Raw genomic sequence first — 14,660 nt, 5'->3', positions numbered from 1 at the left:
GCGGGCAATACGAGAAGCTTATGTGCGCCTCCTGCCCTGCTCTCCCGTCCTCATTATTTTTAGATTATCTCCTCTGTTAAGCTTATCATCGGGTCACACAAGGCTGACACTAGTCGATATCCCAGTCAATACTTCGAGGACTATTGAAGTTTGCAGCCTGGCATTTTATCATAAGGTTCATGACAGCTGGCAAGGCAGAGTTGCTGGAAAAATAACCCGTGAATAGAGTTGACATCTGAAACATCGGCTATGGTGATCGACAGTCAGGGTCTACTGATAACTTTCAAACAACGTCTGGCTGGCCCCCAATCGCCTGTCAGTGCCTAAAGTGTTGGTTCTGCAGGGTGAATCCTTTCTGAGCCGCTTCTCCAATCTCCAACTCTGCAAAACTTATATTCCCTCTAGGAAAGTAATCGCGAGCAGGCCCACAGCCACACAACTACGTTACATTGAATCGATCGTCAAGATTTACTATGGAGACAAGTGGATGAAGAGAAAGATTAAATTGGGTATAGCTCTAGAAACAAATAACAGATGACAGATTTACTCCACAGCAATAGCCTTCTCCACCACCGTCTCCTTCACCTCCCCAGTCTTCTCCGCCTCTTCAGGCTTCTTCTCCACTGCAGCCTCCTTAGCCTGCTCCTTCGCTTTGGCGAAGTGTTCGCACATGGCATGACCGCCCCGCTCGTTGAAGAACAGGTTCAGATACATCCACGTCTCACGGGCGTAGCCTTCAGCACGAGGGAACATGGCCTGTTCGTATTGCCCCACTGCGGCGGAGAGACTATTCGCACCCGCAAAGGGCTGGCCATCTTCCCAAGTGCTCTTGCGCGCGATGATGGCCCGTGCCAGCTCTAGAGCATCTTCCATCCCCACATTCACGCCAACTCCCGCAAATGGTGTCATCAAGTGGGCGGCATCGCCAATAAGAGTCAGACTAAAACCAAAATTAGCTCAGCCCAACTTGTCTGAAGAGAAACAGCAACAGGAAGAGAACTGAAACTTACCCTGCACGGTGCTGCCACTTGTGACCAATGGGAAGCATGTACATGGGGCGAGGCACCAAATCGTCGTCGGCTTCCAGCATGAGATTCTTGGAGTCATCGTTGAACCCTTCATAGTAGCGATCGACAAACTCCCGCTTGGCCTGCTGCGGCTGGGTCCAGTCGATGCCGCACGTCGTGTGCCAATCCTCCGGCAGCCGCATGAACCCGTAGGTCCGGACGCAGCCATCGCCGTTCCGCTGCGACAGTACAGTCGTGTGGCTGCCAAGAGTCAGGCACATGCCCTTGCCGACGCGCTGGGCCAGAGCCGCGTCCTTTTCGTCGATGGCGCTGTACTTGAAGTCGACGCCAGAGATGCCCGAGAAAATGGGCCGGGTGTCCGTGAGCAAGTGGCGCACCTTGCTCCAGGCCCCGTCAGCGCCAACCACCAGGTCAAACCCGGTCTCGGTGTGGTCGTGGAAGTGCAGGTCGTATTGCAGACGGGTGCCCGTTGCTTCAGTGGTGACCTTCTTGAGTTTGTGGCCCCAGCGGAGACTGCCCCATTCAAGGGAGTCAATGAGCATGCTGCGCAGCTTCACCCGGTCCACTTCTGGACGTCCGTTGAAAGAGTCTGGGCGCTTCTCGCCGTAGTCGGAACCTTCGTCGAGCAGCAGTGCGCCGTCGGGCTGGTAGATCTTCAATACCTCGCCCTCCGTGCGGGCAACTGCAAGGAACTCTTCGAAAAGACCACACTCCCGCAGAGCCACTTGTGCTGACCCCTCGTGGATGTCTAGACAGCCACCCTGTGTGCGAGCATGGCGGTTCTCCTCTGCCTCGTAGACGATACAGGGGATGCCGTTGTGTTGCAGCAAACGGGCCAAAGTAAGACCGGCAGGGCCCGCTAGTGAAGTCAGTCTTGAACTATAACATTGGCAGAGATATAGACTCACCGCCGATGATTGCAATCTTAGGAGGAGTCATTTTCAAGGTTGATGTGTCTGAGAAAGATGGAGTTGAGAAGCTGGATTGATCTGGATGTGGATGGAAGTCACCGGTTAGGACGAGCAATGTGTGTTATTTATAGGCAAATAAGGTGATTCTAGCCGACTTCGATGACAGGGAAGAGAGAACGACTTGTCAGATGAAGCATAAGGCATGCCGGATCCGACAGCGGATCCGAGATTCTGCAAACCCTGGGGCGATGCCCTAAATGCTTACTCTAATACGAGTCGGGGCCCCCGTACGATCATCGATCGCGGGTTTGGGGGCCGAATTCAACCGTTCGTGTTCTGAAACTAGCGGGTTTCAATTCCGCAGGCACATCTCAGCTTGCATCTCGACTCATACTTCGACTCACATCGTGATTCCTGCAAGATCCTGGCGGCCACGTTTTCGGAGATGGCAGGGATCCTGCCGGATTTGTCGTCCAAGAGAAAGGCGTCATCGGAGGAGAGTCTAAGGCGTCTGGCAGAATGAGTAACTTGAAGCGGCTTGGAAGTGAAGCTATACGAAATGGACGACCATAAAAGCAGAGGAGTCTGCTCGTGGCATCAAGTCTATCATCAAAGCAGCAACGCAGCAACACAGAGAAAACATCACAGTCTTTCCCCTCAATCGTCTAGAATCCCTTAAGATTGCACACCACTTGAGGACTTGTATCATTAGCACCTTTCTTGTTTAGCATTCGTTCAGCATCATGCAGTCCCAAAAGATCATCGTCTCCCATGCCGCCCGGCTTCTTCAACTTCCCCTTGAGAGCGTGGACCTGGAGTCCAGCTTCGTCAACCTGGGTGGCCATTCATTGCTTGCATTGGGGCTGGCCTCCGCATGTAAGCGCGACGGCATCACCTTGACCATGGAGTCGATTCTCCTGAGCAGCAGCATGGCCAAGCTCGTGGCCTCCGCCGTTGTTGAGGGATCAGTAACGACCCATGTGCCTGTCGTCTACCAACCTGCAACACCCCAGACACAGTCAGCTCCTGTTCAGAAGGATGTGCCTCGCAGCAACACAGCATCTGCCCTGACAGAAATGCAGATGTCATTTCTGCACAGCCACGAAACGACCCCGGGTTCTAACATGATCAACTTCTTCGAAACATACCAGACGGTCCACCTGCCTGTCATCAAAGCCGCCTGGCAGGCTGTCATCCAGACCGAGCCCATCTTCCGCATGTCGTTCGAGTCCGATGCGTGCCATGAAACACCGTCGGCACCTTTCACATGGACGGAAACCGTGGTCGACTCCCAGGAAGCCTATGATGCTGCCATCGCGCGGGACGTTCACCCGGATACCATTGAGTGTGCATTTGAGGTTGTGACATTGCCTTCAGCAGGCATCAGCACGGTCATCTGGCGTGTCCACCACGCCTTTGTCGACGGGATGTCGGGTCAGCTTGTCTACGGCAAAGTCCGCGATGTCATCAACGGTCGTGCTATCACGGCCGGTGCCCCATTCAGCGAGGTGGCAGACCGACTCCGTGTCTTCCAGCAGGAACATCGCCAGAATCACCAGCAATTCTGGGCGCAGCAGCGGGAGAAGCATCCCCAGCCTGCCGCTGAACTCGTTCTTCCTCCAGTCCGTGAAGAGATGCCTGCGGGTATCGACAATGTCACTTTCAATGTTCCCCTGGAAGAGATCTCCACCCGTGCTCGTCAAATTGGTGTCTCTCTGTCCGCCTGGTACCACGCTGCTTGGGCCATGGCACTCTCTCTGTATACCGACTCTGACTCTGTTGTATTTGGCACCGTCCTGGCTGGTCGTAACTTGCCTATCGCAGGCATTGAGGATACCATTGGGCCGCTGATCAACGTCCTGCCCTTCCATGTGTCCATCGACCGCAAATTGTCGACTGCGGAGTATCTCCGTGCGGTGTTTGCCCACTCAGTCCAGCTGGCATCAGTACAGAGTTCCGTCCCGGATGACGGATACACCCGCAACTTCACCTCTGCGCTGGCGATGGAGTTCGAAATGCAGGCATCTGACAGTCACGCAGTCCGACCCGTGAAGGAGTCATGGTTCCGCGTCGTGCCTGACACTCCCTTGTCGATCTACACGACATACACTGGCACTCTGCGTTTGTGCTTCCGGCCACAACAGTTCCATCGTGAGGACATTCAGATGCTTGCAGACCACTTCCATCATGCACTGAATCTGCTTTTGTCTGAGCAGACCATGGAGGGCTGCATGAAGAACATCCTGACCGACAACTGCAAGGAGACCCTCATGCAGATGGGGAACTGCCAGAATGACTCGACCTCCTTGTGCTCCATCCACGACGACCTCGTCACGCTCTTCGAACGTGCTGTCCGCGAGACTCCCAACGGCATCGCTGTGGAAAAGGCTGGCACTCAGTTGACATACGCGGAGATGGATCGACAGGCCAGCATCCTGGCTGCAAACTTGCAGATTCAACCTGGCGAAGTCGTCTGCGTCTTGGCCGACCGGTCCATCAACTGGATCGTTTCTATCTACGGCATCCTCAAAGCTGGTGGCGTCTACTCTGCCCAGGACCCTGGTCTGCCCGACCACATCCGCAACACCAACTTTCAGACAGCCGGTGGGAAGTTGTACCTCACGCCTGCCACGTCCCAGAAGCATCTTGCTCCCGAAGCATGCAACCTGTGTTTCTCCGTCGAGGAACTGATCGCCACTATCCCCGACAACTTCACTCCCCACCACCGATCCGCACCCCAGCCCGAAGACAACGCCTATCTGTGCTTCACCTCCGGCTCGACCGGCAAACCCAAGGGAGTGATGTGCCACCACGCCGGTCTCGTAGCCTTTCAGAAAGACCTCGAGGTTCGACTGTTCGCCGCTCCCGGCCAGCGTATCTCGCAGCTCATGTCGCCCGCCTTTGACGGCAGCATCCACGAGATCTTCTCAGCTCTCTGCTACGGCGCTACGCTGGTACTGGCAGATGGCGCCGACACCTTTGCCCACCTGAAGAAGAGCAACGCCGCCATCCTGACCCCCTCGGTGGCCAAGATCCTCCTGCCTGAGCAGTTCCCCGAGCTTCGCACTGTCTACCTGGTCGGTGAACCCGTTCCACAGTACGTCAACGACGTCTGGTCCAGCGCCACTACCCTGTACAACATGTACGGCCCTACCGAAGCCACCTGCGGCGCTACCATCCAACGTCTGCTTCCCGGTCAGCCCGTCACCATCGGCGGACCTAACGCCACCACGCGCATCTACATCCTCGGCCAGAACGGACAGCTTCTCCCTCCCGGAGTGGTCGGCGAGATCTACTGCGCCGGTGTGCAGGTAGCCAACGGCTACATCGGTCGTCCTGAGTTGAACGCGGAGCGGTTCCTGCCCGACAACATCGTTGCACGTCCAGGCGAGAAGATGTACCGCACTGGAGACCGTGGCTACTTCAACCGTCTCGGTCAGGTCGAATGTCTCGGTCGCAATGATCGTCAGATCAAGCTGCGTGGCTACCGCACTGATCTGAATGATCTGGAAATCCGCGTCGCTAATGCCATTCCCGAGTCTACCGCCGTCGCTATCTGCCCCAAGGATGACTACCTCGTTGCCATGATCCAGCCGGAGACTCTGACAGTCGCTGATGTCCGCCAGCGTATGTCCCAGGTGCTGCCGCTGCACGCCATGCCCCGTCGCATCATGGTCGTCGACAAGTTCCCCATGACGCCTGCCGGCAAGCTCGACTACAAGGAGATCGCCAACCAGTGCACAGTGGTAGCTCAACCAGCCGCCAAGCGCACCCTCTCCAGCAAGACGGAGCACTCCCTTGCCGAGTTGTGGAAGGATCTCCTCTCGCTGGGCTCAGACAGCGATGCCCTCACCCCGGAATCCAACTTCGTCGAGCTGGGCGGCCACTCCGTCATGCAACTCCGTCTCGCCAGCAGAGTCTCCCAAACCTTCGGGGTCAAGGTGCCTGTCCCACGCATCATCCAGGCCGCGAACCTCTCCGAACTGGCCCAGACAGTGGACAGTCTCGTCTCTCAGATCTCCTCCCCAGATGCATCGACCATCAAACCCCTCGGTTGCAACCGCGTGTCTCCCATTGAGCGAGAATGGCTGGAGAAGTACCAGCTGCAACTCGGCACGTCCGCCTTCAATGTCACTTTCGCCTGCAAGATCGACAGCACCAAGGTAGACAGCGAGCATCTCATCGCCTGCTGGAACGCCGTGCTCGCCCGCCACGACATTTTTCGCAGTCGCTCGCACCTCGACTACCGCGGCAAGGGACCCCGACGCACCTACGCTCGCTACTGTCCGCAGGTCATGCGCGTCCACGGCTTCAACCTCTGGCGCGAAGCCAACAGACCCTTCCACCCCGATCGCCAGCACCCGATTCGAGTCATCGTCTCCAAGTCCATGATGCTCGTCGCCATGAGCCATCTGATCGCCGACCTCACCACCCTACAGGTCATTCTGGGCGAAGTGGTCCGTCTGTACCGCGGCGATGGCCTCGGCCCCGTGAAGCGCAACTACCACGAGACAACGCAATGGAGCACCCAAGCGACCGCCAACGAGCGCGACTGGTGGGCGCAATACCTCGGCGACACCACCGTCCAGCGGGAAGCACTATACAGCATCCCCAACCTGACGCACCGCTCCAGCTACGGCGGGCAGACACACCTCGTCCGACTGAACCAGAGTCTCGCCACACAAGCCATTCAATACACCGAGACAAACAGCGTCACGCTGCACCAGCTCGCACTAGCTTCGGTGGCACTAGCCCTACAGTCTCATCGCGACGACACGGACGTCGTCCTGGGCGGACCATACTTCAACCGCGGACAAGACGATCTCGACACGGTCGGATTGTTTCTAGAACCCATCCCTATTCGTATTCAGTTCTCGGCGTCGCGGGATCCGACCGCTGCATCGACCAAGTCGTTCGTCCGTGCCGTCCAACGGTCCAGCCAGTCGGCCATTGCGCATGCGATTCCATGGAACCAGTTGCTGGAGGCGGTGGGTGCTGCCGAGATGACTGATTTCCCGAACCATCCCTTGTTGGATGTCATGGTTACTTTCCATGATGATCGGTCGTCGCCGAAGTTGCCGGTCGAGGGACTCGATCCGTTGGTTACGTATACGAAGGGGTCGAAGTTTGCGCTGTTGGTGGAGTTTTGTGCGATTTCCGATCGAACTATACTAATGCGTCTGGAGCATGATACGGAATGTATTGAGAAGGAGAAGATTCAGGGCGTGGAGAAGTTGATTTTGGAGGCGCTGGGGATGATTGTGTCTGGGCAGGGATATGGTGCTATTAAGGAGAGGATGAGAGGAATGGCGGGTAGTGTTGGGGGAGAGAATAAGAAGGTGGAGAGGTACTTTGGCAAGAGATTGACGGAGCTGAGGAGTGAATAGTGGCTAGAGTTGGCATGTGTCTAGATTGTCATGTTCTTATAGATTTGCTTTGAGTATGGAGTTCTGGATATAGAATGTCATGATTCTGCTATGATTATTGCTTGCTTTACTGGTTAGATACACAAACTAGAAAGTGAGTAGAGGCCTCAACTACCAAGAGTTTAGAAATCATACTAGACAAACATAGTAACTGCTGCTTGAGACTGTTCGAGGGAACCCCTCACATTAGTATCCACCATCGCTAAGTGCTATTTTCAACCAGAGTCTCATTCAGTAATCAACATCCCATCCACCACCCACAGCCCCGGTCAGTATCCATCAGTTGAGACCACCCCTGATCCAAGCATTAAGCAACATCCCGCACATTCGCAGTCGTATACCCACTGCTCGACACCCCCTCGGGCACCCAAAACAGCTGCCATACCGTCGAGACATTGGTATCCTTGACGTAGAACGTATCAAACAGCTCCCCAGAGTCTGACTCATACATGATCCAGCCACCGTACCAGATCCATTTATCAGTTACGGCATCCGAGGGGGTGTCGTCGCCCGTGAAGCCAACCTCGGTGACCTCGTCTGCGTTCGGGCGGATGTACAGCAGAGTATCGTCAGGGAGGGTCACGCCCTCGGTGAGAGCTTCGGCGAAGACTTCATCGGAGCTGTAGGTCACTGTGTGGGGTTAGTGTTGATACAGGGATTGAGGGGGAAGGAAGGGGGATTAACTGGTGATGTCGGTCACGACGGAGCCGTAGGTCCAGTCGGAGGCAGTGCCGAAGTAGGCAAGTCCTGGTTCAGTCAGTATTAATGATAGTGATAAAGGGAGGGGTGGTCTTACCATCAGCGTAGAATAACTTGACGGGCTCAGAGGCAAGGCCATAGGCGTAGAGGGTGAAGTTGCCGTCAGGATTGCGCTTGACCAAGTCACCCAGCGGACGGAGAGGGTTGGCAGCCACGCTGCCGATGGCGGCAAGTCCAGAGAGGACGGTGGTTGTGAATGAGGCCTTCATTGTAGCTAATGGTATATTTGAGTGACTATTAAGAGTTTCTTGGGTGTGTCATGTCCTTATATAGACGATTCTTCACTGGTAGGAGGCACCCAATGGGCAATACTTCTTCCGCAACCATGAATATCCATGATGATGCTAGGCTAGCAGCCATCCTGGACGCGTCATCACAAGTCGACTTGGATGGAAGGAAGCCGAAGTGGAGGAGCCAAGGCCCCTAGCCTTCAGCCTCATATCCATCTAACTTGGATTCCGCAGCTACTAGCTAGCGACGGTAGTCTGAATCAAGACTAGAAGAGCCTAAGCCAGTTTAGCTTCTGCAGCATAGCTTCCCGAGTCATGGGCTAGTGCTTGTGTTGAGGCGAAGGAATGAGCCGTTCATTCTAGCACTCTGCAGGATACGAGCTTGATTGTTGATACGAGGTTTGTCATGATTACTTCATGAATAGACAGTAGATATTGTAGACTACGGAGTGGTGTGCTGAGTGGTGTATGTAAAGACGCTTGACCCACAACAGTCTTGACCCTAGATCGCAACAGGGGTTTAGGAATCCGGAAACCTTGCCTTAAACGCACGCATGCATGACCACCCAGCCACACTTTTGACAGCGCCTAAATAGTCTGCTGGAGAAGCTGCATCGCCCAACACGCCTCCCGTTTGGGCTAATACTTGCTTAATCTGCGACCGTCGCTCATTGAGGTCCCGCAGCATGCGGCAAGGCGCGAACTCATCGTCGTCGACAATACTAGACGCTGCATGTTCCTCTAGGCTGACGGCGGGATCAGCCAGCAATTCCAAACGCAGTGCCTCCTCCGCCAGGGCGAGGATCCAATTGGAATCAAATGGGCCCTCTCGATGCGGCCACGCCCGAAGCAACTTTATGGCTCTCCATCGAACGCGATAATCTCGACAAATCATGGCCCCATCGTACAATGGTGGAAGAACGCCCACGTCAATACTGATGGTGGGACGCTCAGGAAACCTGGCCATGATTGACTCGGCAAAGGAAACAATTTTGTCGAGGGCAGGCGTGAATGCAGCCAGGGCAGCTTCGTGTCCCGCCAGGGGGGTTGTGTCCAGCGACACCATAAGAGCGAGGTATTGGAGATGAATCAATTCGGCACTTCGCTGCTCTTTGCGATCCAGGGCATGGTAGGAGCTGCGGTAGAATGGCTCGAAGGATTGCCAAAACCGGGAGGCCAGGGACCGGGCCCGCAGCTGCCTCGATTGAATAACAGTGTAGTTGCGCGTGACTTCTTCCGTTGACATTCCCATACCTGAAATCATAAAACGATACGCAGCGCTTGTGACCAGGTTGAAGGCAGCACGAGCTTCCTTCAGGTTGGCGAAGCCGACCGCTGATGTCGGTCGCGACTGCCACTGGGTCGGCAAGGTATCGATGCACAGCAGAGGCCCCCCGACTCCATAGTGAGCGGAGATAATGTCCAGCTGTGCAAAGGCAGCCACCAGACACCTCTCCACCAGATCTTGGCGGGGCGTGGGTGCCACCAGTTCTCGCTCTGCTTGAAGCTCGCGGAGGATGTGCAGACCACTCTGGAGATGAGTAAAGGCACCGTCGTAATGTCCCTGCAGCAGATCGGACAGGACGAAGAGCAAACAACAGAGGAGGGTGACGTTGCGCAACCGGGGATCAGGGGAGGCCCGGCGCCGGATGAGAATCTGAAAAGCACGGCCCAGCTGCTCATGCGCAAAGCGCAGCCATGGGCCTTGGCTCCTCCCGGGGAAGTTGACAGCCAGGGGCATTCCTCTGGTCTCTGAGTCTTTGTGGATCGCACTGAGGGCCACGGTCGCATGATACACCGCTGGCTCCGACTGACCCATCTGCAGCACGAGATGCTGCCAGAGAGCGGAGTCGAACATCTCGCAGAAGGTGGGCGCTGTATGATGCTGGAAGTAGGAGAAACAGCGGCGTTCGTCGGATGTGATGGTCCATCGAAAACCACTCCCCAAGTCAGCGCTAATCTTGGACCATGAGTCCTTCACCAGGGGCAGCCTCTGCAATTCGTAGCCATCGCAAACGCGACCGGTGGAGGTACATCGCTGGCATGCACCGGGGGTTTCATCACATTTCACACGGCGAGCCCTGCCCCGAGTCAGCAGCAGCCGATGAGAACCTGGGTCGCTCTCGTAGACCTACCGACAAGTGCGACATCCGGTTCTCGATCTCTTGCAACCGGATCGACGGCGCATAGATTCCGAACGGAATGGTACCAGTGTGTTGGGATTGTCCATGCTCCTATGTACGGGAAGGCTTAGTTGAAGTGCGTTGTTTCGAATTGTGGCGATACGCGAGGGGAACGAAAAGAGGATTAACGCCTCGAAAGACGAAAATGGCTAAAGGATTGGCCAGGGGATAACGTCTGGATTGTGATTGATCGGCATCCAGACATCCGCCGTCTAGCGCGGCCACTAACACCACCGCAGCAGGCTCGAAAGAGGTCTAGTCCACTCTAGTTTCTTCCTGGGGGATTAAGGATCGGGGCGAAGCAGTGAGAGACAGATTGAGTGCACATCATGGAATTACGATAGAAAATAGGCTAAACCGAAGAGATCACAAAAGTGGAGAGGAGAGGTGCATGGATTTCCTGCGGTGATCATCTTGTACCTGCCGATCACAGGCCCTCAGGTTGGTTATACATATCATCGTGCTCCTTCTCACGAGCCTCCAGGCGTGTCAACTGCAGCCGCTTACTGGCCGACCGTAAGACACCGTCACGCGCATCAACCAACGGTCGCACCCATTGCTCAACCACTCCGGTATTCTTCTCCTTGTCGGCCTGAGTCTGCACGGGAAACCAGGTATCGGCCAGACCCGTCGGCCACCCATTAATGTAAATATTCTCCCAGTTTCCGCGGGGCACCAGGTAGGTTTCATGGTAAAGGGCCAGATGCGGATGGTCCTTGGCGATGCGAGCCCACCAGCGCACCCCTTCCATGTGGATCTCATCATGCGCGAACTGATGGAGAGCAGCGTAGTCGCGGAGGTAGAAGACGGTCATGAACTCATTGCCCGCTGCACTGTCGCACTTCAGCCATTGCGAGGAGCCCAACAGACCGTACTTGACAGGGTTGGCGCGCATGTCCCGTTGCATCTTTTCGGCGCTGTCGCCCAATTCCTTCATGCCTGGAGCGAACATCCCGAGAGGATGGTGGTTGCGTGCACCCAAATGGAAGACCACGATAGACTCGCCCGCCGGTTCACTGCCAAAGGTGCCATCAGGCCGGGGATACTGAGCACTGCGCTTGATAGGGATGGATCCCGCCAGGTACCGGTTGGGTGTTATGTGACAAGCCATCAGCAGATGGTCGATGGTTCTGTAGAGGAGGATTGCCGCGGTCGGAAGCAGGGACAGGGAACCCAGCAGTAGAAATGCACAGCCTTGTATGAGGCCACCCAGGAGGAGCCACGAGGAGAGGGTAAGGTTGTCGCGAACCATGGGCGACAAAGAGCTCGTGGAGTCGGGCAGGGGAGTCGGACCATCGCCACGGTCGCGTGGGACAGCCCGGGGTGGGAGGAGGGGTTTGAAGGTGGTCATAGTGTAATGATGGGTAAATGAATATCGCTTGGGATGTCACTGAATCCCATGTGGCTTCGGGGTTGGATTTATAGGGCACTGAAACGTTGGGTCAGATGGCATCGGGCAGTGCTCCATCCTTCGCTGACCTGTTCCACTTTCCTTCCCACTAAAGGCATTGGTTGTTGGTGCCAGGCTGCGGTGGCTTCCCCACAGGGGCAGACGGACGGACAAATCACAGGTGCCTCGACCGTAAGCAACGCTGCGAATAGAAGTGAAAAGGATCCGCCCTCAGATCATGGCCAGCAAGTATTCCATCCTTTCATTATCTGCGGGCGACCAGTGCGTTGGAGTTCTCGTGTTCCGAAAGGCAGGCCACTCAGAGTGGATGGGTGGATCCTGATGCACCGCCGAGAATGACAAATGTGTAGGGACAATGCAGGACTCTGGAAAAAGTAAGGGCATGATGAAAGATGAAGATGAGCATGACGATGCGATCCATAGGGAGCCAGTTACACCGCAGGAGATGGAATGCTGAGCCGGTCGGGGAATCCAGGTATCCGGCATGCAGGTGGTACGGAAGAAAAGGTTACTTCTGATCCTTTCAAATCAACAGGAACCCCTAGAAAGTCCATTGCCATGCACTGTGTAACCGTGGTTGTTTGTTGATCTACCTTTGTGCTACTTGCATGTCTGTACACGAGTATAACCAGTCAGTCCATCGCCACTGGATCCTCTGCTGATCCCCTCAAGGCTTATCGGTCAGGCCTGCCTTGGTATGCGGCTGGGTATGGTTCACTATTAGAAGAAATGTCCGTTCCGCTAAATGCATGGAGTCTACTGCTTCTGCTGATACACTCATACATGGAGGCCACATGGCTGTCAGTTGATTAAGGACGCATTGAGTCATTGAATAAGCTGACAACAAAACAGGGTCTCTGTTCCACCCCCGATCGGGTTCCCCGGATAATTGTTCCTTCGCCATTGCCTCAGGCAGAGAGGGGATGGGCAGGAAATATATTATCTGGGACATTTGAATGTATCAAACTCGTGGAAGGGCTCTTTGACATTTATATCCCAGCCACATAGACCTCACCATGGTTGCAGTATATGCTGGGATTCATCAGACAGCCTTCATGTTTGCAAGAATGTCATTCTCTTCTAGGAACTCCGCCCACGACTGAAGGCAAAGACCTGAAATCTGCGTTGTGTCGATTAGTTCCGGTGTATTGATCAGTTCTATTAAGAAGGCTTTATGTACCTCTTTGGCCTGAATAATTCCTGCTGCGTCACACACATTTCCAAACTTCTCAAACATCAAGAGCTGCTCAGTATAATCCAGAGCAATCTCAGGAGATAGACCTTGACTCTCCAGCTTCTTTTGATGCTCATCGGGACTTATCACATGGTACACTGTCTGCAACCCATACTCTGGAATATTCTCCGTAAGTCCAACAGATCATGTAACGCCAGATAGAAGATGTGGGAAGGTATAGTTACTTTTGCCAATCATGGCTTGCTTCTCTGCCTCCGACATGGCTTCGCTATAGAAAGCCACGGTCTTTGTGAAGTAAGTGGCCCCATCTTCCAGGATGAGTCGAACAAGCTTGCCTGTATCGCGAATCGATCCGTTCGGCATGACAGTAGACGGGCTGTGTGGCAAGTACATATGATACACGCCTTGCGCATCCTAAAATCACCTGGTTAGACTGTCTGTCAAGTATCAAATATGTGGTTGTTGAGTATCAAGGTAGACCAACAGGCTGGGAGAGGTAGCGCTGGGGATGAGACAGACAGTTCTCAAAATAATTGGGGAAGAGCACAACCGTCGTCTTGCCCCACAACCCTGGATACTGCTGCTGTATGTAATCTGCAACTAGACTCTTGCTCTTCCAGTGGTGAATATTTTTCAGGATGCCGCCGGATACTTTTTCGGGATCTGGGAGTGAGCTCCAGATGAAATGTTCAAGGGTTGAGGTTTGAGCTGCAGCATCAATAATGGTTCGACCCTGGATAACTTCTGCCTGTGCTGACCGTGTTGCCCAAAAGTCTGTCATAGCAAAGACGGCATCGGCATTGGTAAATGCCCGAAGCAGGGCGTCGATGCCAGCATTTAGGTCAAACGCCTGAACTTCTGCCCCCAGTTCTGCCAACTCTTGTGCTGCTGGCTTGCTCGGATCGCGCGTCAAAGCCCTGACGTGGTACAGTTCCGGGCTTTGCAGAAGCTCCCTAGCGACAGGACCACCCTGGATGTGTATCAGCGACCAGAAAGATTATAGTGCACTATATAGCAAAAGCTAAGCATGCAACGGACCTGTGAGCCCGTGGCGCCGATGACAACAACAGTGCGACGAGACATGGTGACAAGCTGTGATGAAGAAAGAACTATGAAGCCTTACACTGGTAAGAAATCGGAGTATGACGGAAAAGCTGAAAGATACGGCTTACTACATGCTCACCGTTTAGATATATAGTGGTTGGATGAACTAGAGGGGCTGCTCATGTGTTCGGTCTTCGGCTTATCGGTCTCATCGGGGGCCCGAGAGGCTGGAAGGATAGAATGGATATACGAGAAAATCAAGGGATATTGGCTCCGATTGAAGAATCTGGATTATAACTGGCTATGACCAAGCTTTGATACAAAAGTGGAAATGATTCCACTAAATACGGTGGTACCCCATTGGGAATTGCAGCGGGGACAGCGAGAGGTCATACCAAGTACCACTACCAATCTAAGTAACCAGTGTAGCTATATATAGAGAAAGTTCGTTGCTACTAGTACTACTTAGTAGC

At 54.5% G+C, this 14,660-nt stretch overlaps 6 protein-coding genes across 6 annotated transcripts; 1 reads left to right on the top strand and 5 right to left on the bottom strand.

The window, feature by feature from the left end:
• Nucleotides 1-543: 543 nt before the first annotated feature.
• Nucleotides 544-1,967, bottom strand: AKAW2_40048S (FAD-dependent oxidoreductase; the record flags this gene model as incomplete). The annotated part of the gene is made up of 3 exons (XM_041688337.1): nt 544-940; nt 1,011-1,887; nt 1,937-1,967. 3 exons carry the CDS (start codon nt 1,965-1,967, stop codon nt 544-546), a joined length of 1,305 nt encoding a protein of 434 aa, XP_041542131.1.
• Nucleotides 1,968-2,682: 715 nt separating this feature from the next.
• Nucleotides 2,683-7,326, top strand: AKAW2_40047A (non-ribosomal peptide synthetase; the record flags this gene model as incomplete). Its single annotated transcript, XM_041688336.1, has 1 exon — nt 2,683-7,326. The coding sequence occupies one exon, from the start codon at nt 2,683-2,685 to the stop codon at nt 7,324-7,326; it is 4,644 nt and encodes a 1,547-aa protein (XP_041542130.1).
• A 346-nt stretch (nt 7,327-7,672) lies between these two features.
• Nucleotides 7,673-8,333, bottom strand: AKAW2_40046S (uncharacterized protein; the record flags this gene model as incomplete). Its single annotated transcript, XM_041688334.1, has 3 exons — nt 7,673-7,995; nt 8,050-8,112; nt 8,162-8,333. The coding sequence occupies 3 exons, from the start codon at nt 8,331-8,333 to the stop codon at nt 7,673-7,675; spliced, it is 558 nt and encodes a 185-aa protein (XP_041542129.1).
• A 541-nt stretch (nt 8,334-8,874) lies between these two features.
• Nucleotides 8,875-10,542, bottom strand: AKAW2_40045S (Zn(II)2Cys6 transcription factor; the record flags this gene model as incomplete). Its single annotated transcript, XM_041688333.1, has 2 exons — nt 8,875-10,435; nt 10,490-10,542. The coding sequence occupies 2 exons, from the start codon at nt 10,540-10,542 to the stop codon at nt 8,875-8,877; spliced, it is 1,614 nt and encodes a 537-aa protein (XP_041542128.1).
• A 422-nt stretch (nt 10,543-10,964) lies between these two features.
• On the bottom strand, nt 10,965-11,888 carry fmaE (monooxygenase fmaE; the record flags this gene model as incomplete). Its single annotated transcript, XM_041688332.1, has 1 exon — nt 10,965-11,888. The coding sequence occupies one exon, from the start codon at nt 11,886-11,888 to the stop codon at nt 10,965-10,967; it is 924 nt and encodes a 307-aa protein (XP_041542127.1).
• A 1,102-nt stretch (nt 11,889-12,990) lies between these two features.
• Nucleotides 12,991-14,226, bottom strand: AKAW2_40043S (NmrA/HSCARG family protein; the record flags this gene model as incomplete). Its single annotated transcript, XM_041688331.1, has 5 exons — nt 12,991-13,068; nt 13,129-13,298; nt 13,368-13,557; nt 13,628-14,113; nt 14,182-14,226. The coding sequence occupies 5 exons, from the start codon at nt 14,224-14,226 to the stop codon at nt 12,991-12,993; spliced, it is 969 nt and encodes a 322-aa protein (XP_041542126.1).
• Between the last annotated feature and the right edge of the window lie 434 nt (nt 14,227-14,660).

Source organism: Aspergillus luchuensis, chromosome 4, assembly GCF_016861625.1.
Source record: "Aspergillus luchuensis IFO 4308 DNA, chromosome 4, nearly complete sequence".
In the NCBI taxonomy this organism is placed as follows: domain Eukaryota; kingdom Fungi; phylum Ascomycota; class Eurotiomycetes; order Eurotiales; family Aspergillaceae; genus Aspergillus; species Aspergillus luchuensis.
Note: the sequence above shows the minus strand (reverse complement) of the source record. Positions and strands in the feature narration are given on the sequence as shown.